The following is a 27,513-nucleotide window of genomic DNA, read 5'->3' as shown; positions in this document are numbered from 1 at the left end:
AATTTCCCACATTCTGGATTTGACTCATTGCTTTTTGGTGGTGTAATAGAACGTGTTCATTTGGTTCCTACATTTCCTTAAGTTTGTGGTTAATTATAGGCTTAAATGGATGTACATTTCTTTTTTTTTTAAATTTGTGAGAATACTTTACAAGTGATGCTGCATATACTTCCTATTGTATGTCAGTGAGCACATAAAGTCTGGTTCTCCCAGTGTTGGTGATGTTAAAATTGCTCACCTGGACATATTTTAAAATGACAATATCCCCAATTCATAATAATAATAATTAATCTTTACTGCTTACTCACCATATACCAGGCGTTTTGCTGGTTGCTTTCTATATGGTTTTCTCATATGACATTAACTATATTCATAGATTTGTGAAAACATACCAGAATTGGTTGGTTGGAATTCTGAATTATTGCTCTGAGCTTCATGACATTTCTTGTAACACGGATGATTCCTGTTGATTTATAGCTTTATTTTGAGGATTAAGACAATGGAAAAAACTTTGAAAAGTCGACCACGCTATGCTACACTGTTATAACAGTGGAGTGAGTTAAAAGAAAAAGGAAAGAAAACCCATAATAAATAGTCATTCTGACTGTCACCTCCTTTATTCGTCCCACTTTTCTTGAAGGCACTTCATGTGTCAGTCCTCCAGGAGCGCAATCTAGAGGCTGGAAGGGAAAAGGAGCAAACCATCGACTCCAAGGACAATGCAACAGTGAGGCCAGAGCAGCTCGCTTTCTGGAGCTAGCTGCTTTCCCCAACTCGCTCATCCCCTACCGGATGCTCCTTAGGCCCGAGGTCTCCCAGGGGATGCGGAGCCGCCTGTTGCAGCTCTTAAGGAATGCCGGAAGGCAGCTCAACGGTGCACAGCGGAAGTCCGCCTCCCTGCCGGGGGGGGGGGGGGGACGTGCGGGGGAGGGGGAAGGTCTTGCTTGAAGAAGTGATTACTAGTGGGCTGGAGAGGTTAGTTGGTGGAGGGATTAAACAAAAAGGAGAAAAGACTCATGGATGTGGCCTACAGTGTGGTGCTTACTGGGGGAGGGGATATAAGAGGACTGAATGATGACTGAAAAAGTACAAATAAATTTTTTTAAAAAAGCGATTACTCAAGCCACGCTCCACTTGCCTTGCAAGGAGGCCGGGGAACCTAGCCCGTGATAGCCCTGAGCCCGCCCCCCCCTCGCCTGGACGAAGGCGATCTTTTGTCCTAACGGCTTTTGTGAGCACAACCGACTTTTCCTCCAAACGCTCCCCTTGCCTTTCTTCCGGACTCCGGGATTTTCTGCCAGACTCGAGGTCGTGGGGCGGGGTTTCAAGGGGACAACGCTTCGCCGGTCCCTGCGGAAACAGGAAGCTGCAAGGCTGCTGGGCCGTGTTCGGAGGGCGTGTAACTTGTTGGGGCCCTTGCAGGGGGTGCTGTGGTTTCGGATCTGCTCTGTGTCCTGTTGAGCGCCCAGTGCAAGTAGGATTTTACATGTATCATTGTAACTGTGCTATAATATTTGTGCTTCTAGGTTAATTACTCTTTCTTGTCACGGAAAACTGGTAACTTGTTGCCTTTTTAAGATCGCAAGTTAATGTATCAAAAAACAGTATTTTGGATATTAATTATTTATTTGCTAGAAAATCACTATTACTTAAGACCCATGTTATTAAATTGTAGGTGTTTCTCACTTCCTAGTTTACTGATGTAGATTGAAAAACATCTATTTTAAAATACCATTTAAGATGAAAATTTTAACCACAGATAGCCATTGACATTGTGGTAATATATTTAAGATAATGAGCAAGTAAGAGAAAAAAATTACAGGTCAGTGTATAGTAAGCCTTTTTTAATGCTCTTTTTTTGGGGTGGGAATTTAGATATTCAAAAGCTTTTAAGATAAAAATTAGTTAATGGATAAATTATTTTGCTCCCTATTATGGATTGCAGCTACTATTCTTATGTGTTGGCAAAGTAGAACAATGCTGTATATGTGCCTTGTATATATATTTTATACTATAATTTAAAAGACCCATTCTTGAACAACAGCATAATGTCAGTCATTTTTCTTTAGCCCTGTGGTTCTCAGCTGCTGCTGCTTCTTTATATTTATTATTGATGATGTTCTGTATCTGTGTGGCACAGAACAACAGCCATGTGCCTTTTAAGAAGTGATGTATTTTCCACTTTATTAGACAGCTGACTGACTGAAAGATTATTTAGCAACAAAACTCACATTTTCGGTTTTATTTCAGGTAAAGTTGCTCTCATTTGGGGGAGTACAAGCCAACTTACAGCTTTCACACTTAACACAGTCTCATCTACTAGTTCTGTTCTTTAAAAGGGGAGAAGGTGACTCAGTGATATACCCCTAAACCTAGGTTCCTAAGACTTTTAAAACAAAATTTAAAAGTGATGGATTTAGTTCTGAAAGACCTTGTTACAGGATATTGCTAGCTTGTATGGTTCTCTCTGTGTGTTTATATTTCTTTTTAAAAAATTGTGGCAAACCCTACATAACATAAAATTTACCATTCTAACCATTTTTAAGTGTACAGTTCAGTGTCATTAAATACATCCACATTATTCTACAACTATCACCAATATCCATTTCCAGAACTTTTTCATCTTCCCAAACTGACACTCCATATCCATGAAATAACTCCCCATCCCATTACCCCTAGCTGCTGACATCCACTGTTCTACTTTTGTCTCTAGGATTTTGACTACTCTAGTTTCCTCAATAAGTGGAATCATCATAGTATTTGTCATCCTGTGACTGGCTATTTCAATTAGTATAATGTCCCCAAGATTTCATCCATTCTGTAACATGTATTAGAATTTCATTACTTTAAATTTTAAAAATATTATGGTAAATACACATAAAACTTACCATCTTGCCATTTTTTTAAAGATTTTATTTATTTATTTTTAGAGAGGGAAGGGAGGGAGAAAGAAAGAGAGAGAGAAACATCAGTGTGCAGTTGCTGGGGGTCATGGCCTGCAACCCAGGCATGTACCCTGACTGGGAATTGAACCTGTGATGCTTTGGTTCACAGCCTGCACTCAATCCATAAAGCTGCACCAGCCAAGGCCATCTTGCCAATTTTTAATGATACTTTTAGATCAGTTTTCTTATTGAGGTTTAAGATTTCTTTGTATATGTTGGATAACAGTCCTTTATTAGATGTGTCCTTTGCACATATTTTCTCCCAGTCTGAGGCTAGTCCTCTTGTTCTCTTGAACTGTATTATTCACTTTTAAGCGTATAGTTTAGAGTTGAATACATTCACATTTCCAGCTAATCTCTAGAGCTTTTCTGTCTTGCAAAACAAACTATGCACATGAAACTATAATCACCTATTTTCCCTTCCCCAGCCCTTGGCAACCATCATTCCATTCTCTGTTTCTATGAATTTGACTATACTAGGGACACCTACAGTAGGGAATTTGATTCTAACTCATAGATGGAATCATACGGTATTTGTCTTTTTGTGACTGGCTTATTTCACTAAGCATATGTCCTCAAGGTTCATCCATGCTGTAGCATGTGTCAATTTTTTTCTTTCTAAAGGGCTGAATAATATTCTATCATATATATATATATATATATATATATATATAACATTTTTTTCTCTTCATCCATTGACAAACATTTCCTTTTCCCCGTGTTTTAGCTGTTGTGAATAATGCTGCTATGATCATGTGTGTACAAATGTCTGTATGAGTCCCTGATTTCAATTGAGTAGATATCTAGAAGTGAAATTGCTTGATCATATGGTAATTCTACTTTTAATTTTTTGAGGAACCACCATACTGTTTTTCCCACCAGCAATGCACAAGAGTTCCAGTTTCTTCATGTCTTTGCCACCACTTGTTATTTTCTGTTTTTTTTCTTTTCCTTTTTTTGTTGTTAGTAATCACCCTGCCCTGTCTTTTCCCATCTTTTTTTTTTTTTTTTCCTTGAGTGATTTGTCTGAGACCATACACTGGGAAATAACATAGCTAGGACAGAGATGTCTCCAGCTGCCTGAATTACATAGCCTGGGGTCTAGGGGAGGATTCAGGAGCTACCAAGCATTTCTGTGTACTTCCCTTTTAGAAGAAAGCTGTTTTCTCAAAGAGGTTCAGGGAAGATTGTCACTACTTCTCTATTTCACCAGAGAGCTACTGTAGTGTTTCTTTTGTATGAGTCCAACATAGGGCTGGTGAGACATGTGTTCTGTGTATCTGTTTGCCAGTCTTTCAATTTCTACCTGGTCCTTTGATCAAAGGAAATAGGAACAACTTCTATATTTCTTCCTGTTCCTGTGATATATGTAGACTGTTAAGCATTTAAAAGCAGATGATGGACCAAAAGAGCAGTAATATGTATAGTTCTAAAATGTTTGGGGAAGTAAGATTAAATATAAGCTGTTGTTGCTTACAAACATTTATTGGGCACCTATCGTTTGCAGGTACCAGATAGGAGGGGGGATATGGAGGTAAGCAGGGCAAAGTCCCTGTATGCAGGAGCTTAGAGCCTAGTGCAGTAAGAAATGCATTGTATATCATGACCAGTACACACAGATACATGTACATAAAAATGGAGACAAAAGTTTTGTGAAGTAAACTTTGCTATGCCTTGCCTTTACGTAGTATAGGTTAGTATTTTCTGTTGTTTTATTTTTTAAAATTCTGGTCACAAACCACCAAGCTAATTTTATAAACCAGTGATGGGTTAATTTTAGCTTCTGGAAAAATTCTGGGATAGTAGGTATTACTAAGCTTTTTTTTTTTTTTTTTTAAGATTTTATTTACTTATTTTTAGAGAGAGGGGAAGGGAGGGAAAAAGAGAGGGAGAGAAACATCAATATGTGGTTGCTCTTGCATGGCTCCAGCCAGGGGCCTGGCCCACAACCCAGGCATGTGCCCTGATCAGGAATCAAACTGGAGACCTTTTGGGTTGCTGGAAGATGCCCAGTCCTCTGAGCCACACCAGCTAGGGCCTAAGCTGCTTTTTTAGAGTCATTACCTGTGATGTTAGGAATAAGAAGTGTGAATGTGGTAGAACTAAAAATACCGCAGATTCAGCACTTTAGTTTCTTACCAGGGGTCTTTCAGGACCTTTAACATAGAATCCAGTTTCCTTACTGACAAGTAAGGAGGGGTGGTGTCTGCCTTTTGATTCTAGGCCAGAACTGTGGTTGGGAGGCCTGTATAGTTTTCCTGCTGTGTTATCATTTGATGAGTTTACTAATACTGGCAAATTGAACTGGGGGAGTGGAAACAATAGCATTTTTTTAAAAAGATTTTTAAAAAGATTTTATTTATTTATTTTTAGAGAGGGAAGGGAGGGAGAAAGAGAGAGAGAGAGAAACATCAATGTGCAGTTGCTGGGGGCCGTGGCCTGCAACCCAGGCATGTGCCCTGACTGGGAATTGAACCTGTGATGCTTTGGTTCACAGCCCATGCTCAATCCACTGAGCTATGCCAGCCAGGGCGAAACAATAGCATTTTACTAATTTTGCTTTAAAAATATTTTTTTATTGTTACCACTTAGTTCATGTCCATTGGTTATATATAAGTTGTTTGGCTTCTCCATTTCCTATACTATTTTTAATCTCCCCCTGACTATTTTGTGCCTACCTATTATGCTTCTTATTCCCTATACCCCTCCCCCATTCTCCCACTCCCCACTGATAACCCTCCATGTGATCTCCATTTCTGTGATTCTGTTCCTGTTCTAGTTGTTTGCTTAGTTTTTGTTTTGTGTTTTAGGTTCAGTTGTTGATAGTTATGAGTTTGTTGTCATTTCAAGTTACGTTCGTAACTTTGATCATGTTCTATTTCTTAAATAAGTCTCTTTAACATTTTATATAATAAACACTTGGTGATAATAAACTCCTTGAACTTGACCTTATCTGGGAAGCACTTTATCTGCCCTTCCATTCTAAATGAAAGCTTTGCTGGAGAGAGCAATCTTGGATATAGGTCCTTGCCTTTCATGACTTGGAATACTTGTTTCCTGTCCCTTCTTGCCTGCAAGCTTTTTTTGAGAAAGCTGATAGTCTTATGGGAGCTCCTTTGTAGGTAACTGTCTCCTTTTCTCTTGCTGCTTTTAAGATTCTCTCCTTATCTTTAATCTTGGGTAACTTAATTATGATGTGTCTTGGTGTGTTCCTGCTTGGGTCCAGTATCTGTGGGACTCTCTGACCTTCCTGGACTTCCTGGAAGTCTATTTCTTTTACCAGATTGGGTAAGTTTTCCTTCATTACTTGTTCAAATAAGTCTTCAATTTCTTGCTTTTCCTCTTCCCCTTCCAGCACCCCTATCATTTGGGTGTTGGAGCATTTAAAGTTGACCCAGAGCTTTCTCAGCCTTTCCTCATTTTTTTGAATTCTTGTTTCTTCATTCTGTTCTGGTTGGATGTTTATTTTTTCATTTTGTTCCAAATTGTTGATATGAGTCCCAGTTTCCTTCTGTTCACTTTTGGTTCCTTCTATATTTTTCTTTATTTCACTTTGTATAGCCTTCATTTCTTCCTTCATTTTGCGACCATATTCAGTCATTTCTGTGAGTATCCTGGTTACCAGTGTTTTGGACTGTGCATCAGATAGGTTGTCGATCTCTTGCTTGCTTACCTCTTTTTCTGGAATTTTGATCTGTTCTTTCATTTGGGCCATATATCTTTGTCTTGGCACACTTGCTCTGTTGTAAGAGGCGGAACTTTAGGTATTCACCAGGGCTGGGCAATGTTTTTTGCTGTGTTGTGGCACTGTCTGTGGGAGAGCGGTCAGAGGGGGAAAAATGCCACTTACTGGTTCTGCTCTAACCCCACTTTCTGTCGCTTCCCTCACTTCCTACAAGTGGGTTGTGGCCTCTCAGATGCTGATTCGCAGATGGGTGGGTTCATGTGTGTTCTAGGGCCCTGTGGGCCTCTCCCATGGGCTCTCCTGTGATCCTGAGAGTTTCTCCCATTGCTACAACTCCTGCAGATTTTTACATCCAGAGATTTTGAGTCTTTAGTTTCCCACACTGAAACCCTGGGTTCTGTGGTCTGTCTTGCTTCCCAATGGTTCTTCCCAGCTTATTGACCCATGAATGTGGGACCAACTCATCTACCAGTCACCTCCTTGGCAGTGGGTCCTCTCCACCTTGGTTGCCTGTCTCTGCCCCTCCTACCAGTTTGGATGAATGTTTCTTTAACTCCTTGGTTGTCAGACTTTCATGAAGTTTGAATATCTGACAGTTCTGGTTGTGTTTTGTTTTTAAATTTGTGGCTGTTCTTCTTTTGGTTGTGCGAGGAGGTGAAGCATTTCTACATATGTCTCCATTGTGGCTAGAACTCCTGGGCTGCTTTCTCCAAATGCTTAGTGTATCAGTACATGAGCAGATCCACTTAATTTTGCTTTTTAAACTCAAACTGGCTTGTGCAAAGGAAAACTTCTAATATGGACAGAATTATTCGTCACTTACAAGAAAGCAACATACAGAATATAGTTTTTATTCAAACATCCCATTTCCTGGTTTTACAGTCTAGTGATACAAGATGGATAAACATTTTTCTCCCCTGTAGTTATTAATAAGGCAGGCAGAGGTGGTTGCATTGGGCCTGGGTGTAGTAGTCATACTGCTCTGATGAAGGAGCAGACCCTCCTTTCATTTAGTTTAGGACAACACATTTTCTCTGCATTAACTTGTAAAAGAGCCTGGGCAAAAGATAATAGTAGCATTTGGTTATTTAGGCTGCACAGCAGTGACAATTTTAAATCATTGGCCTTTTTATTATGACTGAGATAAAATTTAAGGTTTACTTTTAGTGAGGAAGGTATATGGGGACTTCAGATGTGAAGCATTAGAAAGTGCTTCACATCTGAAGTCCCCATATACTTTCAGTATATGGTCAGTAAATGAGTGGAGAAAACCAGGTTCAGCCTATGATGGCCACAGCTTATAGATTTCTTCCAATTATTGGCATTTGTTCTCTGCTGGTCTTCATTCCCTTTATCCTGATTATGGCTGTTTGAATTATTGTATTGAGTTTGTTGGAATTATTCAGATTATAAATTTTATTCTATAATCTAATCCTGACATACCTGCCTCCTAGAAAGATTTACTTTTAAAAAATACTTTCATTTTTAAAGAAAATTATTGATTTTAGAGATAGGAAGGGTGGATGGAGAGAGAGAAAAAGATAAAGAGAGAGAAAGAAACATTGCTTTTGTTGTTCCACTTATTTATGCATTCATTGGTTGCATCTTGCATGTGCCCTGATCAGGGATCAAACCCACAACCTTGGTATATCTAACTAACTGAGCTGCCTGGCCAGGGCTAAAATACTTTTGTGAACATCATTTCTATCAATTTTCACAACATCAGTGGGATTAGGTACTGTGATCCTTATTTTTAAGGCTCAGGAATAGTCTATGGCTTGCTCAAGGTCACAGAGCAGAGCTACAGGTTGGGTTCTTTCCAATTCAACACAGATTCATTCTCTCTTTCTCTCTCTTTAGATTCTCTCTCTGACACAGGATAAAATACTGGAAGAGGAACAAGTGGCTGCTCTTAGGTTTTCTACTTTCCTGCCAAGGAAGGCAGGCTCATATCTACCTTCCCTGGGGGTGGGAAAGTCTTCAGTGCTTGTAATGGCTTGTGTCCAGCCGGTTTCCTTTTGCTGTGTTGGAAAATGAGGAAACAGCTCTGCTCTGAGGTTGTCTTAAGGGTAAGCACAAGGAGATGGTCACTTCATACCCATCTGGAAGCAAACATCAGGTCAGAGTATCGCATTACCTGATGTGTGACTTTGAATGTTGCCTGGCATGATAGCCTTGCAGTGTGCCTTTTGAAAGAAAATTAAATAGTAAGATCAAATGATTGCTTTTCAGGTATTTTATTGAATCAAAACAAAGGAAATTAGGTGGTATTAAATAATATATCCATTATTCCTTAGAGTCTCTCTTCTGTCTTTTATGAATATCAGCCAAATAGAGAATTTATGCCCTTAGACTGGAGAATGTTACTAACATTTGTTCAGTCATTCCAAAGTTTGTGCGTAGATGGATGACTTTCTCCTTGTCTACATCATTAAGTACAAGGCTTATAGGATAGAATGATCCACAGGATGCCTACACATCCTAAGCTGCCCAGAACAATCCTAATTTATACTGTGGTCCTGTTTTTATTTGCATTAATGCCACTTTTTACTCTTAAAGGTGTCCCCAGTTGGAAGATAAAGTACGTGTTGACTATAATTATGTGGCACATGTGGTTCAACCTTAGAGATAACAGAGGTGGTGAGGTGGTTCTAGGTAGAGAGCACAAGGTATGGCATATGATCACTGATGGTCTGGACCTGGTTGATAAAGACACTGTGGATTTTCTTACTGGAGTTCCAGTGAGAGCAGTGATCCCAGGTTACATTCACAGGTGCTCCTGACCTCTCCGACAGGTCATATTTAAAATCTAGCACTTGTGCAGTATTCCCTCTGTAATAGACCAGTGCTTACTATATTTGATGCCATTCAAATGCAGACTGAGGCATGATGAAGACTTGAGGCACAGAGCCTTCATTTTACTCCTGTAGTATCATTTCATCTGTTCTGAAAAGCCACGAATGGGAGTGACTACAGTATTTCCTAACACAGCAGAACAACTATCAGTGCTCTATTTGAATAATCCCAAAGTGATGTCCTTATTTTGTCTGTTTCTGAAGGTATTTTCAATTCTGGGGCTATGTTTTACATTTTGGTCATAGCTCAAAATATGTTTGCCCCTATTTATTTTTCTTGGGTAAGGTTTTAAATTTTTCCCAAATGTAGTGCTCACTTATTATACATCACCATGAAATAAGCAAAGGGCTTTATAGAGGCTGGGGCTTATGTGCAAGTGTGAACAGTTCATAAAACTTCATTTCACAGAGATTATTTTAGATGCTACAAAAATGAGTGTTCCTGACTCCTTCCTTGCCTAACAACCAACCATAGGAAGATTCCTAGATTCATCTTAGAAAATCATCTTTGCAGAATAGGATTTCCTTTATTTATGGCTCAGTTAGGATTTATGGTTAGAGTCTCTCCCAGTCCCCCTGCTCTGCAAGACTCTGGAGCTGCTTCCACAGCTGAGTGCTCCATAGCCTACAGGTTACCATTCATTTTAAGATTCTTGTTTTGAGCAATATTAGTTGAGGAACCTTAAGTAGAATGTCATCTCTTATATCCTGTCTCAGGCCATCATTTTCTTAACCTATCTCTTTAGGAGTGTCAAAAATAGATGCTTTCAGACTTGACTTGGGTTGGTGAACACACAATATAGTGTACAGATGATGTATTTTGGAATTGTGCACCTGAAACCTGTATAATTTTGTTAATTAGTATCACCCCAATAAATTCAATTAAAAGGAAAAACAGTAGATGCTTTCTTTATACAATGCACAGTTCATCTATGACTCAGATGAATCCATAAACATTGTAAAGGTTCCCATAGAGCCATGGTTCATACATGTCTTATTACAGAAGGCCATCCAGAATTTTAAGGCTAATAGGCAGGTGAAAAGCCCATATTGTGAAAATATATATATATCCTATTTTGCCATGTATAATGTGCACTTTTTTGCCCAAATTTTTGAGGGAAAAATAAGGATGCTCATTATACATGGGTATAATGATTACATACAATGGGTATAATCATCCTATGTATGATGTGCACCAAAATGTGGGTGAATATTTTACGTGGCAAAATACCTGAATGCTGTTTTCAGAGATGGCTCTGACAGAGCCTGTCCTCAGCCCAGAGCCGAGAGGCCAGAGCCCAAATTGGAATGTATTCCTTGGATCTCTGAAGCACACTGTGTTGTGAATAGTCACTTCTTTTGTGGAAAAGAGTATAGAAAAGTAACGAACCCACACCAAAACATTGCAGAGAGTTTATGACCTATTAATTTTTAAGGCCCTGGAGGGTGTTAGTGAATCCTTTTATGAGTCAAATTATACTCAAATAATATTTGTTGACTTTCCCTATTATGTCTACTAAAGCATCTATCTGATACATTTTCATTTAATGATTTCCAAAGTGGTAATAAAATTTTATCATTTTAGGGGGGAAGGAATTCTAAGAGCATTATTCTGGCATACCCAGTTGTGATCCTTGTCAGTAATCACGCTATGGTATTATCATTGTAAGAGTAGAGGACAAATTGTTTTGTTGGGAATGTAGATAGAATTCTGTACCTCATTAGTTCTTAAACAAAGGGAGCTAGTGATAATCACATTATTGAGAAACATAATCCAAACCTTTCGCTTTTCTCTGTAGGTACATGGCTAAGACCTGAACAGCATCTGCATCTTACCCAGTATTCTACTTTCCTCCTGGTGAATTCTTGATGGATCTGAATATTGGTTGCTGGCAGCTCCTCAGCAGGAGAAATGGCTACTATCAGATTTGGGTTTGGAAGACTGAATTTTTATCTGTTAAAGAGGAGGAGTTTCTTGCTGTTGAAACTCATAGCTGTTGTCTTTGCTGTGCTTCTATTTTGTGAATTTTTAATCTATTACTTAGTGATCTTTCAGTGTAATTGGCCTAAGGTAAAAACTTCAGCCTATGACAGTGAACAAGAGACTCATGAAACTGTCCTGAAAGCCATGTTTTTGGCTGATACCCACTTGCTTGGGGAAGTAAGAGGCCACTGGCTAGACAAATTACGAAGGTAGGAGCTAAAATCAGGAGTCATTCTGAAATTCTGTAGGCACAAAGGTATAGTCCTCTCCCAATGGGTCAGGCTTAATGGCTTCAGGGTGCTCATTGTTTCCTCTCACCGAAAAACATGGGACATTTGACTTTTCCTTCAATTTACTATTCACTGAGCATCTTTTATATATAGGACCCAGAATTTGGAAGGCAGGTCTGGGTTTGAGTCTCATGACTTTGGACAAGTTACTAGGGCCCTGTGAGCCTTTCTCTGCTTTCTTGTTTGTAACTGGGTTAATATGAGAAACTCCTGAAGAAAGTGCCCACAGAAATGCCCAGCGCATGGCTGTGGTTGGCAAAGGTATGTTTCCCTTACCCCTGGATAGGGGTGGACACAGGGTTAGGTTGGTGGACACCTCTCATAGTCACTGGTGTAATTTTGAGCTCACCTGGTTTTTGTCCACTCAGGGCAGGGGGAGCAGAGTAGATTTGTGGCTTTCTCCCTGGGGAAAGGATCAGCTCCTGTCTCTCCAGCTTAGACCTGCCTTTCATAGTCCTTCTGCTTTCCCACTGAAGACTTTTTTACAAATTTAATTTTGGTGAAACACACATAATATAAAAGTTACCACCTTAAACATTTTTATGTAAGTGTAATTGTAATTGTCCTCTTGTGACTGGTTTAATTCACTTAGCATAATGTCTTCAAGGTTCATCTTTTATAGTCTATTCCTGCAAGTAGGAATGTCCTCAGCGTGCTTTGGATGTAAATAAACCTTGTGTTAGGTGGCAGGGGGAGATGTGTGATGCCCCCAGGGGTGGATGAAGAAGATAAGATGAAAGAAGGGTAGATGGAGGGGCTGATACACTCTTCTACTCATAGTTTTAAACCAGGATAGGCATGACATGAAGAAGGCCAGGGTGAGATTGAGCTCCCTTGTGCTCATTTGTGTTCAAAGTACAAATTGTGCTTTATTTATGAGCTGTACCCCAAGCAGTCTTTGCTGTCCTGTTGCTCCTGCTGTTTCTACATGCTTTCTTCCAGGGCAAATAACAAGTCAAGAAAACCTGAGAAATGTATTTTGCAAGGTATCTTTAGTGAAGATGTTCCAAGCAGCAATTTACATTGGGCCTGAAAAGTCCCCTCTGACCAAAAATTACTGTCCCCCATTTATATGCCCCAGGATAGAACGTTTCTCTTTTGTAGGGGATGGGGGGAAGCAGCCAGAAATATGCTTTAAAAAGGAGGGAAGAACTGAAGAGTTTTAGGAAAGTGACACAGATCAGAGTTGGTTAGGGAGGAAAGGAGGAAGGTTGAGAAAGCACTGACATTTTTGAATACCTTGTGTGTGCCAGCACTTTACAAATGCTATCTCATTTAATCCTGTAACTATTCTGTGAAAGTAAGTTTTTATTATCTTCATTTACCAATGAAGAAACTAGGAATCAGAGTAGGCAGCATTCTCAAAACTTCACAACTGGTTATTGTGTAGAACTGGGATGTTGAGCCATTGCTTGTCAGATTTCCAGATCTCAGGCTCTTTTTATTTGCTTGTCTCACCTGAAGGCTGATTACTTGTATATCTGAAGTCTACAGGATTTACAGTTTTGACATTGGCTAGTTTGTTTCTCTCATTGTCTGTCCTCAACTCTGAAGGCAAGAAGTTGAGATTCCTTCAGGAAGAAGTGAAAATTAAGCCAGATGCTGCTGTCTCCTCAGTGTGGTACAAAATCAGTCTCCATTGGGCAGCTTTGGAAGCTGTGTTAAACTCTGACCCCTGGGGCTCTCATGACTGAGTGATGGCTTTGTGGTGCAGTGTGGGGCTGTATCTATGGGTACAGGGGAAGTCAGCCTTTGATATTGGGAGGAGCAGCCTGACTCTCCTGTGTACCTTTGCTCCCCATGTTTAATCAAGTACGGATTCTTTGGCCCTTGCAAGGAGTGGATGGGCATGTGAGGGTGGGGCCATGGGAGGAGAACGGTACCGTTTAGTTCACCTTTTAAATGGCCCATAAGACAGATGTAGGCTCCACCCAATAAACAGACTGATACCTTTTTCCTAATGGCCTTTAGAGAATGGCAAATGGAGAGAGCCTTCCAGACAGCTCTGTGGTTGTTGCAGCCAGAAGTTGTCTTCATTTTGGGGGACATCTTTGATGAAGGGAAGTGGAGCTCCTCTCAGGTAGGACCCTTTGATCTTGGTACCCTAATCCTGCTTTCAGGGTCCTGTACAGGCAATCCAGAAAATGCATGAAGCAGTATCAGCTAGGGTTGGAAGTTTTTTGCTTAGTCTCTATATTAAAAATGTATAGTCTGTCTTGAAGATTATTAGAATCTGTGTCTAATGCCAATGTTGAGTTAGGTTGACTAATCTTACATTTGCCTATGTAGCAACTAGGTAGTGTGGCCAGACATCACTTTGTTGGAAAGCACATTCCCATGAACCTCTTGAGAAAGGGGAAAACTGCTAAGATGGATGCTATTTCAGTTGTCACCTAAATTACCAAATATACATTGAACTGTAATTTGACTTTACACTCTTATTTAACCCTGAAACTATAAGAATTGTGCTACATAAGTTATTTGCTACTATCTTATCTTTTTTCTTCTGAGGGAGAGGTGCAGAAGGAGCCATTGGCCTTAGAGTGAGGTTCCTTTGCTTAGATTGATATGATGGAAAGAGAGGCTGTTCTCAACTTAGTGGTCAATGCTTTGCTTATTACATTTCTGGAATTAATAGTAATAAAAAAGAGCTCTTCTTCTTAAAAATGTTTAGTCATTAATGATTTTTTGGAAAATATTAAAAATTCATTGGTATTTTACAGGACAATCCAAAAGCTGTACAAAGAAAGTCTTGGTCTAGATATGATAGAAACCCAGAGTTTATAGTGTTGCAATGTTTGTTATAATCTGGTTCAAAATTAAATATGAAATAATGGAATGTTATAAGTAAAAAGCAACTAGTTATAAAATGAGATTGGATATCTCATTTTATGTTGCTATATATGTTGCTTTTCCAAATTAAGGGCAACATTTTGTGTGTTTCTAATTTTATGCTATTCTGTTTTACATTATTCTAACTTTAAATATCATTTGTTAGAGTGAAGTTTTTGTAAATGTATTGAAGAACTCTCTACACAGCATGTTTTCCTAGGTTGGGCTAAACTTAAAACTTTTAGGATGAAGTTGGTTATTATTCAGCTAAGTATTGTCTACTCTACAGTATCTAATTAATGTTTTTAAGCTTAATAAAAGTAAGAACTATATGAACATAGTCCTCAAGATTTAGTAGTTAGATTTTGTTTTTCCCCCACTGTCATCAGGTTTCACTTCCTCAGTTGTGGCCATAGGGAGATGCTAATGCTGAAGCTGTTCTTTTCCTTATCTTGGTGGAGACACATGAGTTCACTTGACATTTCCTTAGTGCCTGTTCTTTTCTTAAATAGTATATTTTATTGATTATGCTATTATAGTTGTCCCAATTTTTTTCTTCCCTTTATCCCCTGTCCGTCCTGCAACCCCCGCTCCAGTATTCCCCCGACCCTTAGTTCATATCCATTGGTTGTACATACAAGTTTTTTCACTTCTCCATTTCCTATACTATTCTTAATCTCCCCTGTCTATTTTATGTCTATGTATTATGCTTCTTATTCCCTGTACCTTCCCCCCATTCTACCTCTCCCCCTCCCCACTGATAACCCTCCATGTGATCTCCATTTCTGTGATTCTGTTCCTGTTCTAGTTTTTGTTTTGTGTTTTAGGTTCAGTTGTTGATAGTTATGAGTTTGTTGTCATTTTACTGTTCATATTTTTGATCTTCTTCTGTTTCTTAGATACGTCCCTTTCACATTTCACCTTATCTGGGAAGCACTTTATCTGCCCTGCCATTCTAAATGATAGCTTTGCTGGAGAGAGTAATCTTGGGTGTAGGTCCTTGCCTTTCATGACTTTGAATACTTCTTTCAGCCCCTTCTTGCCTGCAAGGTTTCAGGCTAACTGTCTCCTTTTCTCTTGCTGCTTTTGAGATTCTCTCCTTATCTTTAATCTTGGGTAACTTAATTATGATGTGTCTTGGTGTGTTTCTGCTTGGGTCCAATTTCTTTGGGACTCTTTGAGCTTCCTGGACTTCCTAGAAGTCTATTTCCTTTATCAGATTGGGGAAGTTCTCCGTTATGTTTTTAATTAAGTTTTCAATTTCCCGTTCTTCCTCTTCTCCTTCTGGCACCCCTGGGATTAGGATGTTGGAATGTTTAAAGTTGTCCCAGAAGTTCCTAAGCCCCTCCTTATTTTTTTGAATTCTTGTTTCTTCCTTCTGTTCCATTTGGATGCTTATTTCTTCCTTTTGGTCCAAATTGTTGATTTGAGTCCCAGTTTCCTTCCTTTTACTTTTGGTTCCCTGTATATTTTGCTGTATTTCACTTTGTGTAGCCTTCATTTCTTCCTTCATTTTGCGACCGAGCTTAATGAATTCTGAGCTTCCTGATTATCAGTGTTTTGAAATGTGCATCAGATAGGTTGCCTATCCCCTTGTTGCTTACCTCTTTTTCTGGAGTTTTGATCTGTTCTTTCATTTGGGCCATATATTTTTGTCGCGGAGCACCTTTTATGTTGTAAGGGGGCAGAGCCTTAGATATTCTCTGGGGCAGGGCAACCCTCTTTGCTGTGTTGTGGCACTGTCTGTGGGGGAGGGGTCAGAGAGGGAATAATGCCATTCTCTTGTTCTGCTGTAGCCCCACTTTCCAACAAACTTTCCTGTGAGACTGGGTCTTTTTCCTGCCTTCACAACCACCACTGTATTTTGCAGCTAGAGGCTTTGAGTCTTTAGTTTGCCTGTCCGTCAGCCCCTCCTTACCCCCTCGGTTCTCTCTTTGCTGGCTGGGCTGCCGGTCTCCATGTCTCTGTCCCTCCTACTGGTCTGGATGAAAGTTTTCTTTAACTTCTTGGTTGTCGGAGCTCCATGCAGTTTGATATTCTGGCAGTTCTGGTTGTTTATTGTTTTTAAATTGGTTATTATCTTTCTTTTGGTTGTGTGAGGAAGTGAAACATTTCTAAGTATGCCTCCATCATGGCTGGAACTCTGTGAGAACCTAAGAGCCTGTTATAATTTGTGATGATACAATTTTCAAGCTGGGGTCCACTTGTTGTCTTTAGGGGATCTTGAAATAACAGCTGTATGAACCAAATATTCGGGGGGGGGTGTTGCCAGTTAATGTGTTAAGATGAGGATAGCATTTAATTAAAATTTGGCATCAAATTAAGTAATTAAAATACTAGTTTTAGCAGAAGAAGTTTGACATAAAATTAGAAAATTTAAGTTCTATATTAGCTTTATGGACATGTAATTTGGACAGGGGAATTAGCTTCTCACCATCAAATATGGAGCACAGCAAGGAGAAGGTTCTTGGGTCTCAGCAGTGACCTTTTATCTTGCAGGCCTGGGCGGATGATGTGGTGAGGTTTCAGAAGATGTTCAGGCACCCGCCCCATGTGCAGCTGAAGGTGGTTGCTGGGAACCATGACATTGGCTTCCACTACCAGTAAGCAGTTCTCCAAAGTGTTGCAACACAAGCGCTCTTGCTAACTACAATTTTGAAACTACAATTGAGGTGAAAGCTTTACCTGGGCCGTGTGGAGGAAATTTGTGTAAGATGTAAGCTCTGGAGTGTAAGCTTCATGAGGGTCAGCATTTTCTTGGTACATAGTACACCTTCAGCAAATCTCTTAAATGAGTGACTTGTGTGTGCCCTTGGTGATTCTAACTTAAAAGTTAGTTTTAATGGCCAGTTATTTTCTTTGGGAATTGGAAAACAAGATAATTTAGACTTAATAGCTAACATATTGCGCTTATGTGCCAGCCTGCATTAAACACTTTACTTCCATACATTAACTCATTTAATCTTTATATGCTCCAATTATTTTACCCATTGTACCTGTGGGAAAATGGAGGCCCTGGGCACTAAGTCTCTTGCCATATAGACCTCATGGTCAGACAGTAGTGGAGCTGAGAGCTGCACCTTGATAACCTGGGGCCAGCAGGAGCTCTGAACTAACAATGCTAGTTGGGGGCTCAAATCCCGAAAGATTTTTGTGTGTGTGTTCATGATAACTCTTAAGAGGTTTTTAAATGGCTTATTCTGAAAAATGTGTCTTTTTACAATTGAATGTAGGATGGACACATATAGAATAAAACGATTTGAGAAAGTTTTCAACCCTGAAAGGCTGTTTTCATGGAAAGGAATTAAGTGAGTATTATTTGTGAATTCTTATGTCCTTTAGCCTTTGGAAACTTAATTTTTCTAAGGTGACTCCCATACTGGGTCAGACCCATGGTCTCTCTGGCCTGGTTCACAGTCTCTGACAAAGGTGCCCCAGGCTGTTTTCATTGATGGTCCCCATTAGAGTCACCACACTAGTTTTCCCTAACAATCCATGGTGGCGGGGCCACATGACTTTGCCTAATTACCAAAGGAATTTTATTCTTTCTGTTGGCACTATCTCTGGGTAATATAAATTTAATCAGTCCACTTGTAAAGGGGTATTTTTTATTTGTTCAACATTTACTTATTTCATTTTATAAAGGATGTTTCTGTGGTTATGGTGTCCTAGGATTTGATGACAAGTGTGCTTGCTCACTGTGCTTTGCAGCTCTGTGCCTACCCGTTCTACCACTCCCACCAGCTTTGATTTTTAGATCAAAGCTTCTTAACCCTTTAGTATGACCACCAGTTCCAGCTCTCCCTCTGCCGGGCAGTTTTTGTGCCCATCTCTGTCTCTGGACCCTTTCTGGTCTCTGTGTGTGTTTGCAGCACAGTGGACCAGGAAGTACATACACACTATTCTAGCTACAGACCTAGTGGAAAGAGAAAAGGTGGGAGAGGGTTTTTTCCACCTATATTGATCATCTCCTTCCCATGGTATCCAGCACTTTGTTGGCTTTGACTAGAGCAGCTCACCGGGCCCATCAAATGATAAAGTCTATGGGAAGCTCCCAGAGACCAGGTTTCAGTGGGTTCTCTACAAATGCTCATTCCTTCCCTCCTTTGCTTATAGAACAGTCTCCAGCAGCTTCGTTTCCTGAGTCATAATGGAGACTTGACATAGTTTCTCTTTGGGCATAGGGTTTAAGAAATTTTAATTAAACACACTGATCGTATCATTTGATTAGTCAGTTACTCATCTCTAAAATTCTTTTTTTTTTTAAATATATTTTATTGATTATGCTATTACATTTGTCTCATTTCCCCCCTTCTCTCCCCTCCACCCTGTACCCCCCTCCCACCCACATTTCCCCCTTTAGTTCATGTCCATGTGTCATACTTATGAGTTCTTTAGTTTCTACATTTCCCGTACTATTCTTGCCCTCCCCCTATCTATTTTCAACCTACATTCTATGCTACTTATTCTCTATACCTTTTCCCCCTCTCTCCTCCTCCCACCCCCCTGCTGCTAACCCTCCATGTGCCCTCCATTTCTGTGGTTCTGTTCCTGTTCTAATTGTTTACTTAGTTTCTTTTGGTTTTGCTTTAGGTGTGGTTGTTAATATTTGTGAGTTTGCTGTCCTTTTACTATACATGTCTTTTCTTTATCTTCTTTTCTTAGATAAGTCCCTTTAGCATTTCATAAGATAAGGGCTTGGTGATGATGAACTCCTTTAACTTGACCTTATCTGAGAAGCACTTTATCTGCCCTTCCATTCTAAATGAGAGCTTTGCTGGATAGAGCAATCTGGGATGTAGGTCCTTGTCTTTCATGACTTGGAATATTTCTTTCCAGCCCCTTCTTGCCTGTAAGGTCTCTTTGGAGAAATCAGCTGACAGTCTGATGGGAACTCCTTTGTAGGTTACTGTCCCCTTTCCTCTTGCTGCTTCTAGGATTCCTTCGTTTTTACCTTGGCTAATGTAATTATGATGTGCCTTGGTGTGTTTCTTCTTGGGTCCAACTTCTTTGGGGCTCTCTGAACTTCTTGGATTTCTTGGAAGACTGTTCCCTTTGCCAGATTGGGGAAGTTCTCCTTTATTATTTGTTCAAATACGTGCTCAATCTGTTGCTTTCCCCCGTCCGATTCTGGTACCCCTATAATTCGGATATTGGAACGTTTAAAGGTGTCTTGGATGCTCTTAATCTTTTCCTCAATTTTTTGAATTCTTATTTCATCATGCTTTCCTGCTTGGTTGATTCTATCTTCCTTCTGGTCCACTGTATTGTTTTGAGACTCATATTCCTTCCTTTCACTATTGGCTCTCCTCCGCGTGTCTTCCTGCATCTGTTTTATGGTAATCTTCATTCTTTCATCTAAATTTCGTCCAAAATCAACCAGTTCCGTGAGCTTTCTGATCACCAGTGTTTTGAACTGCGCATCTGATAGATTGGCAAATTCTTGGTCGCTCAAAAGGATGAGTCCTGGGGGACTGATCTGCTCTGTTGAAAACATTTTTTTTTTTTCCTCTGTCTCTCCTTTTTTTTTTTCCGGTCTGGTTGCTCTTGTTATGGTGGGACGCGGAGCCTTAGGTGCTCACCGGGGCTGGGCACCCCAGTCGCTAGATTGTGACGTTATAAGTGGGGGCAGGGCGGGAGCGGGAGCGGGGCAGGAGAAAACAATGGTGATAGTTCCATTCCCCTGGACTCAGACCCTTGTCTGGGCTTCTGGGCCGAGAGTTCTGCCCTGGTCCACAATCGCTGCCCCTCTGGGTCTGCCAGCCGCAGCTTGTGTACTCAGGGATCACCGCTGCCTTCTTGCGTGCCAGATGGCTTTTGCGCCGATTTCGCGCCAAACCTCCCCCGGACCTCCGCACGCTGCCGACCCGAGCCAGCCCCGCGCCCGCCGGCTCGTCTTTTCCTACCAGTCCGGATGGACGCGTCTACTTCAACTTCTTGGCTGCCGGACTTCCATTCAGATAAATCCTCTGCCGGATCTGGGTGTTATTCTGATAGTAAATTATTGGTTTTCTAATCTTGGTTGTACGAGGAGGTACGGTGCGTCCACCTATTCCTCCATCTTGCCGGAAGTGTAAAAATCTTTAAATTTCAGGCAGTCTTTATGATAGGTACCTTATTCATCCCCAGTTGATATAAGTGTAGGAAATAAAAGCATATTTATTGGGAGTTTATAGAAAAGGTAACCAAAGTAAAGTGGTTGCAAAGGAGAACCATAATTAACTCCATTTGAGATTATCCATACCAGTCAGCTCTAACTAGCACTCCTACCCCCCAATCCTGCCTGTTTGCTGAGTACACAGACATTACTGAACGTCGCCCACACTGCATTTATGTACTAACAATATCTAACATTCACTGACTGCTTTCTACTGGCAGGCCCTAGTCTATGTATTATTTTATTTAATTCTTACAATGATGATGGTATGAGTGTACTATTTATATCTCCATTTTGTAGATAAGGCACAAAGAGGCTACGTAACTTGCCTCAGGACACATGGTTCAGTGCTGAATTTAGTGGTAGTCTGTCCTCAGAGCTCCCGTACTCGGGTTTCTCACAAGTTCTGGATCTCACAAGATCCTTTTACCATGTCTTAGACTCCACACCGAATAATGCTATTTTGTTTTCTTAGAATTGACTCCTGCCTACAAACACAGATTAATCGAGTTGAGATTTAAAACTATTCTGGGGGTTTCTTCACCCTGTGGATGCCTAGCTTTCATTATTGCAAAGAAGGCAATACACAGAAAGCCCCCTGACTTTCTGTTTGCTCCTATCTGCCTTAGTTTTGTGATGGTCAACAGCGTTGCATTGGAAGGGGATGGCTGCAACATTTGCTCTGAAGCAGAAGCCGAACTCATGGAAATTTCTCACAAACTGAATTGCTCCCGAGAGGTAGGAGATCATCTGAATAGTACAGGTCCTTCTGTTCTGGCATGTTCTAAAGGCACTGCCAGTTGGAGCACTTTGTGTTTTTTTAGTCTCTCAGCTCCCTCTTTCCTCCTACCATGCACTGAATAATGGGTTTGCTAGGTTAATGGACTGATACCTGACCAGAAACAGCGCTCTAGCCACTGTGAGAACACGCAGCTGCAGCTGGCATCAGCCCCAGTCCTTCTGCAGGTGAGGTGGAGAGAAAGCAGCTCCATGTATTTGGTGGAACTACACAGGGGACTACACAAGTCACCTCTCACTCTTCTCTAAATCCTGGACAGCATTTTCCACTTTACCGGAGAAGTGATGCTAACTGTTCTGGGGAGGACGCTGCACCTCCAGAAGAAAGGAGCATTCCCTTTAAGGAGAGATATGACGTACTTTCTCAGGAGGCCTCACAAAAGGTTTGACCGTATGCCAGATTCTAAAAGTCACTGAGAGGCAGGTGACTTTTGTTAGTTTTGACTGAGAGACGGAGGGTACAATTTTGGCAGTATCTCAGATATTTGTGTCATCGTTTTGTTTCTACCCACCCACCTAGTAAATCCACTTCTATTTCCTAATATCAAGTTAATAATATCCTCAGCTATTCTTTATTCAGAGTTTTTCCACCAACTTAAATGTATTTGGAAATGTAACTGGAACTTAAAGGTTAAATTTTCAAAGATTCTCAAAATGCTCTTTCTTAAATATATATTTATATAATAACATATAAATGTATTTATAAAATATATTTATAAATATTTATAACAATAATGAAGTCTGGGGTAAGAGGAATAGATTCTCTCTAAGAGCCTGAACTTACTTTTGATAGAGTCTAAATAAACCAAAGGAGTTTAAGGAAAAATTAAAGCAGTCCTATGAAGTAGGGATTTCGTATTTAACTTAATGAAACCAGCAGTGGCCTAGCTCTGGGCCCCTGCAGAGCTCTGTGCAAGCACTAACCACCCTTTGCTGTCCCCTGGGTATGGTAGCTGCTGTGGTGGCTCCAGCCTCGCCTGGTCCTGAGTGGCCACACCCACAGCGCCTGCGAGATGCTCCATGGGGCAGGAATCCCTGAGCTCAGCGTGCCCTCTTTCAGTTGGAGGAACAGAAACAACCCCAGTTTCATCATGGTAATGTGAACATTTATTTTCGTCTCAAAGCTTTCATAACTATTTAAATCAACACAGTAATCAACTATTAATTGCTGTAATCTGTAAAAATATACAAAAGCTGTAAATATACTTCCCCCTCTCCACACGCACACTTAGTTTGTTATACTGCCCCCTGTCTGAACACCTTCCTGGCATTATTCCAGAGGGATGAGGGAGGAGCGGCTTATAGAGTAGTTTATCCTTCAGGGATGGTGATGTCCTCTGATATTAGACTCTCTGTGTTTATGTAAGGAAACTGGATCATTGCTTCATTGGGTGTACTTAGCCATCTTGTCTTGTTGTCCAAATGTACCCATGTACTCTGGCAGAAGTATGCTACAGCTCTTACAAGCTGTTTAAGGATGTTGTTTCAATTAGTGATTGCCTGATGTTTCAGCTCCTTTCTTTTGCCCTTGGGTTGAAGCATCCAGTTCATAATGCTTTTGTGTCGGGTACTTCTACTTCATAAAAAGATGGGAAAAACCTCATGTTGTTAAATTCAAAGTAGTAAATGACAACATTCCCCACAGCAAAAAATGTCTACCAAAAAAAAAAAAGCCATTCAGATACCTCTAGGACATGTATATCTAGGTGACACATTGCTTATTTTACCATCAAGTGGCATGAAAAATAGCCTTGTACTCCTGTTTCTCGATGACCGTTGCTCTAAATCTCCATGCCTCTCTGAGTAGCTTTCAGTTATGCCCATTATACTTTAGAGGAACCCCTGATTCCCCTCTCACCACTGCTTGGGTAGGAACTCCTTAAGTTCCTGGTGAGGAGAGCTACTTCCATGCCTCACCTAAGTAAGCCAGGAAAGCTGCCTTTCCTCCGTTGTTTCTAAGTCAGATTGATGTGTTGAGCTGTATGTGGAGTTCTTACCGCAGCATAACATTCTTGTTTTCTTTCCAGGGCAGCATGACGCCCACAAAGTATGCCCTGGCCAAGTGCTACCTTCCCCAGGAGGACACGGTTCTGATCACATACTGTGGGGCAGCTGGGTTCCTTGTGGTCATTATGTTAGTTGACCTTGGACTTCTAGCCTCACCTTTTCTTCTTGGTTGTAAGCTGCTCAGAAAATTTAAGACAGTGTGAAGAGCAGGAGACTTTTTGCATTTAGTAATAAATATCAGAGCCAAAGAAACTGAACATCAGGCAGTGCTCATGTGAGATGAGACTAAAATAGACTCTTTATGCACATCATAAAATTCTAAATCGTTGGTGCAAATTACTGCAGAGTAAATAGTTGATTCTACTGTTTTCATGCTATAAAAATGGAACATGTATTCGATGACAATTGTGTTTTCTCATTTTATCAAATATATGTATAATCAAAGATGGTATCTGTACAATATGTAAATGCTATTAATGTCATCATATGCATGCACTAGACAATCCTTCCGTCCCCAAGGTGGAGCCAGTAGCCTTGGAGCTCACTTGGAATTAGTTGTATACAAACCAAGCACTGGGTTTGCTTCTGTCCTCCTAAAAAGCTGTTTTCAAAGTCCTATATATTATAAGGCTGTACACCAAAAATAAATGTACAGATGCTACAAGCAGGAATATATTGTTTACACAGACTTTTGTACTTCTGTGCTAAATTAATAGAATCAAATTTTTAGATAAGTGTAATGTTCTTTCCAGCCGACTGAGTTGTTAAATCTGAATTTAATGCCTGTCATTGATCAAAATAAATGTGAAAAATTGACAAGGAAGTGGCTTTGGTATTTAAAAATAAATATCTTGACAATTTTAAGCCACATAGAATGTATTCTTTTTGTATTTTTTCTAAGAGACTAGTCCTATTTTCAGTCAAACTTTTAAATAGAAAGTTTAGTTACTGGGGAGTTATTGAGAAATAATGCATGTAACAATATACTGTTTCATTTTGTGTGTATATGTGGGGGTATATCTGTTCAGGTTTTCCTTTATGTTTTTATTTTGAAAGTGCAATGAAAACTGAAAATAAGTTCTGCTTTATATGTCTCAGTTCAACTGAGAGTTTTGTCAAAAAGTTAATGAAAGGGGCAGGGATTTGGTGATAATAAAATATGTGTTTGTTGCCTTGATTGTCTATAAAGTTGCCATCCTTTCATGTTAAAGTTGGTAGTATTTAAAAATGGATAGGTTTATAAAGGGTTCTAAAAATGCTAATTACATTATAAACTTGAAAATACTTAACGAAGACTAGAAGACTAGAAAGAAATTACTGAAGTAATGTAGGCCAGGCCGTGACTTCTCTGGCTCTGTACTGTTGAACTGTAACTCGGACATCATCACAGATTAGCTTTGACCTAAGAGAACTGCCCTCAAAGCTGTGGCTGTGGAGAGAGTATAAAACATCCCTGCTACAGTGACTCTTGCTTTCTAGAGTGCCATAACTTTTGAGGCTGCCTTTGTAAATCTTCATATATTTTGACTTCATATTTCAAATAAAAGTTTTGTAATGTTTCTTCTTCAAAAGGCAAATAAAAATGTCATCCTTTGATTCTCCTAAGTAGACGCAAATATTGACACCCTTTTGTCTTTTTCTTCCTTTTTACTTATGATGGAACCTATGGTCAAATGAATGGTTCAAAAGCTTTGACAGTGGGAATAGTTGACCTATTCCCACTGAGGGAACTTGTAAAAGTCTTTAAATAGTAAAATAATCAATAAACATTTTGTCTGGAGAGAAAAAACATCCTTGGTTCCTTGGAAGAAGCTTGTGATGTTAGTACAGCATTAATTATAAGATGTGGAAGAGTTATGTGTATAATATAATACATACATATAATTTTTTAAAATCAAGGAGTATTTTTCAGTATCCTGGTAAAATGTCCGAAATTCTACAGATACTATTTATTCCCTTTCTTTGAGCAAGCGGTGGGTTATGCTGCCATTTAGCTGTTAGCACAATAAAAACACATTTCTTTTATAGGTATGGCCATAATCAAGGCCCAAAGATCTCCAAGGATTTTTCTTCAGGACTTATACAAAATAATATTAAATTCTGTGGTCTGTACATTATAATAAACTGGCAATAAAATAACAACAAAAAGAATATATGAAAGGAGACTGTTGCCCAAGCATTGTGAAAATCTAGAGAATCATTTTTAGACAGGATACCCTTTGTAGTAGTAAATGTGGTAGGTTTTCTGCCTAAATATAAAAGGCTCAAAGTAGCTGTAATTAAATGCCTGAGGCTAGCAGATACTCAAAATATTACTGAAAAAAAAAAGCTTTTCTTACCATTCTGTGACTTGGGGCCTACTCTAAATCTTGGGCTAATGCAGATCAGAGGAGGTGGCCTCTTGTCCATTTGCAGCTTAAAGCTAGAATTGGAAAGCCTGGCTCACTGCATTACACAAGTGACTCTACAATCATGTCACGTAACTTGGGAAAAGTGTGCTTCTCCGCCATCTATCAAGTTTTGAATTAATCAACAAATCACTGAATAAATGAATAACAGGGGCCCCCACCCAGAGAAATTTCACTGTAGTGTCACCCAAGTGAGAGTAGATGGTTTTCAATGACAAATGGGTGAGGGTGGGGAGGCTAGGGAAGGCCAAGTTCAATGAGAACAAAAGCTATAAACCAAACCTGAGGGGAAAGAGGTAGCCAGAGGCTTGGTGTCACACATGGAGAGGACACAGAGCAGGACAGACGGCAGCACGGATGACAGTGGGAACTCACTACTTTCTACCATGGCTTGGGGCTGACAGGTAGTTTGGAAATAACTGCTCTGCCTGGTGCGGTAGCAGAGAAAGGAGAGCAGGCGGAGAGATGGCGCCAGAAGGTATGCCCACTGCCCTAGACGCCTCATAAGAGTTCGTACTGCTTGAGGTGCATCCTCTGGATGATGTCTCGGCAGTCATTGAACACCCTGCGGATGTTCTCCGTGTCCACGGCGCAGGTGAAGTGCGGGTAGCAGTAGTGTTTGCCATCCCCTGTCGCAGTGCTGATCCTCTGCAAAAAAAAGAGGCGTCAGTGCAGCAGAGCCCTGGCCACTTAGCCCTAGGGCACATGGAAACGCAGCCCCCACCCCATTCATTCTTGGATCAAAGAATAGAGGGCTTGGGTGTTGTCTTGTTTGTTTGACATAGAAATACAGAGCTCTAGGGAGTGTCTAAATAATGAACACACAACTGGAAACCCAAAGAATTTTAGCTTACCTCTTGCCCACAGAAGCTTAGAATTCATTTGAAACAGGATGGACATTTAAAAGACAGCCAATGAAAACAGAATTTAGGGTGGAATTTTCCAGAAATGAAGGTCTAAACCAACATCTTTCAGTGGAAATTTTGGTGATAATGAAAATGTTCTATATCCTCCCTGTCAATAAGGTAGCCACTATGCTGAGCTGATGTAACAGAGACTGATTTTTAGTTTTATTTAATTTTAATTTAAATATCCACACATGACTAGTGGTTCTGTATGGGTATAACCTCAGCCATGTTACTTCCTCCTCCACATAGACCTTTAGCATTTCCTAGGGTGTCCCCTGGGTTAAGTGCTATGTGGCCAAATAACTGAGAAACACTGAGTTAAACACTGATGATTCATGACTGAATCATCAGTCATGACTCATGAGGACATCTTAGAGTGACGTGCTCATTTGCATTGTGAAGCTAAGTGGGGCAGTGTGGAGAGGGGCTGTCATGGGCTAAATTGTGCCCCCTCCCCCACTCATGTTTAAATCCTAACACTCAGCACCTCAGAGTGTGACTGTATTTGGAGATAGGGTCTTTAAAAAGGTAATTAAGTTAAAATGAGTTCATTAGGGTGGGTGCTACTCAGTAAAATGGGTGTCCTTAGGAGATAAGGACACAAACACACAGAGGGAAGACCATGTGAGAACACAGGGAGAAGG

The 27,513-nt window shown here is 40.2% G+C and overlaps 2 protein-coding genes across 12 annotated transcripts in view; one reads left to right on the top strand and one right to left on the bottom strand.

The window, feature by feature from the left end:
* Positions 1–982: 982 nt before the first annotated feature.
* On the top strand, positions 983–25,081 carry MPPE1 (metallophosphoesterase 1). Of its 10 annotated transcripts, none has more exons than XM_028524757.2 (10): positions 985–1,474; positions 11,285–11,678; positions 13,731–13,839; positions 17,091–17,194; positions 17,825–17,899; positions 21,378–21,486; positions 21,625–21,714; positions 21,807–21,929; positions 22,500–22,640; positions 23,574–25,081. In XM_028524757.2, the coding sequence occupies exons 2-10, from the start codon at positions 11,398–11,400 to the stop codon at positions 23,754–23,756; spliced, it is 1,215 nt and encodes a 404-aa protein (XP_028380558.1). In that variant the 5' UTR covers positions 985–1,474; positions 11,285–11,397; the 3' UTR covers positions 23,757–25,081. The 10 variants fall into 10 exon arrangements, with proteins under 10 accessions (XP_035865225.1, XP_035865226.1, XP_035865227.1 ...); XM_036009330.1 differs by having other exon boundaries at positions 985–1,470; positions 23,574–23,997; XM_036009335.1 differs by having other exon boundaries at positions 987–1,474; positions 11,285–11,417; positions 23,574–23,997.
* GNAL (G protein subunit alpha L) overlaps positions 22,642–27,513 on the bottom strand; it is a 168,467-nt gene continuing 163,595 nt past the window's right edge. For both annotated transcript variants that reach the window (XM_028524747.2, XM_036009326.1), the window contains exon 12: positions 22,642–26,609. In XM_028524747.2, the coding sequence (XP_028380548.1) occupies positions 26,463–26,609 (147 nt within the window). In that variant the 3' untranslated portion in view covers positions 22,642–26,462. The remainder of the gene's footprint in view (positions 26,610–27,513) is intronic.

Source organism: Phyllostomus discolor, chromosome 9 (genome assembly GCF_004126475.2).
Source record: "Phyllostomus discolor isolate MPI-MPIP mPhyDis1 chromosome 9, mPhyDis1.pri.v3, whole genome shotgun sequence".
In the NCBI taxonomy this organism is placed as follows: domain Eukaryota; kingdom Metazoa; phylum Chordata; class Mammalia; order Chiroptera; family Phyllostomidae; genus Phyllostomus; species Phyllostomus discolor.
This window is presented reverse-complemented; position numbering and strand designations above follow the sequence as displayed.

What these genes read in the sequence shown, in the direction of transcription:
- MPPE1 (XM_028524757.2), top strand. Translation starts at nt 11,398, where the DNA reads ATGGCTACTATCAGATTTGGGTTTGGAAGACTGAATTTTTATCTGTTA. An exon ending in GGAAGTGGAGCTCCTCTCAG is followed by an intron (nt 13,840 to 17,090) that starts GTAGGACCCTTT and finishes TTTATCTTGCAG; the next exon opens with GCCTGGGCGGATGATGTGGT. An exon ending in TTTTCATGGAAAGGAATTAA is followed by an intron (nt 17,900 to 21,377) that starts GTGAGTATTATT and finishes TATCTGCCTTAG; the next exon opens with TTTTGTGATGGTCAACAGCG.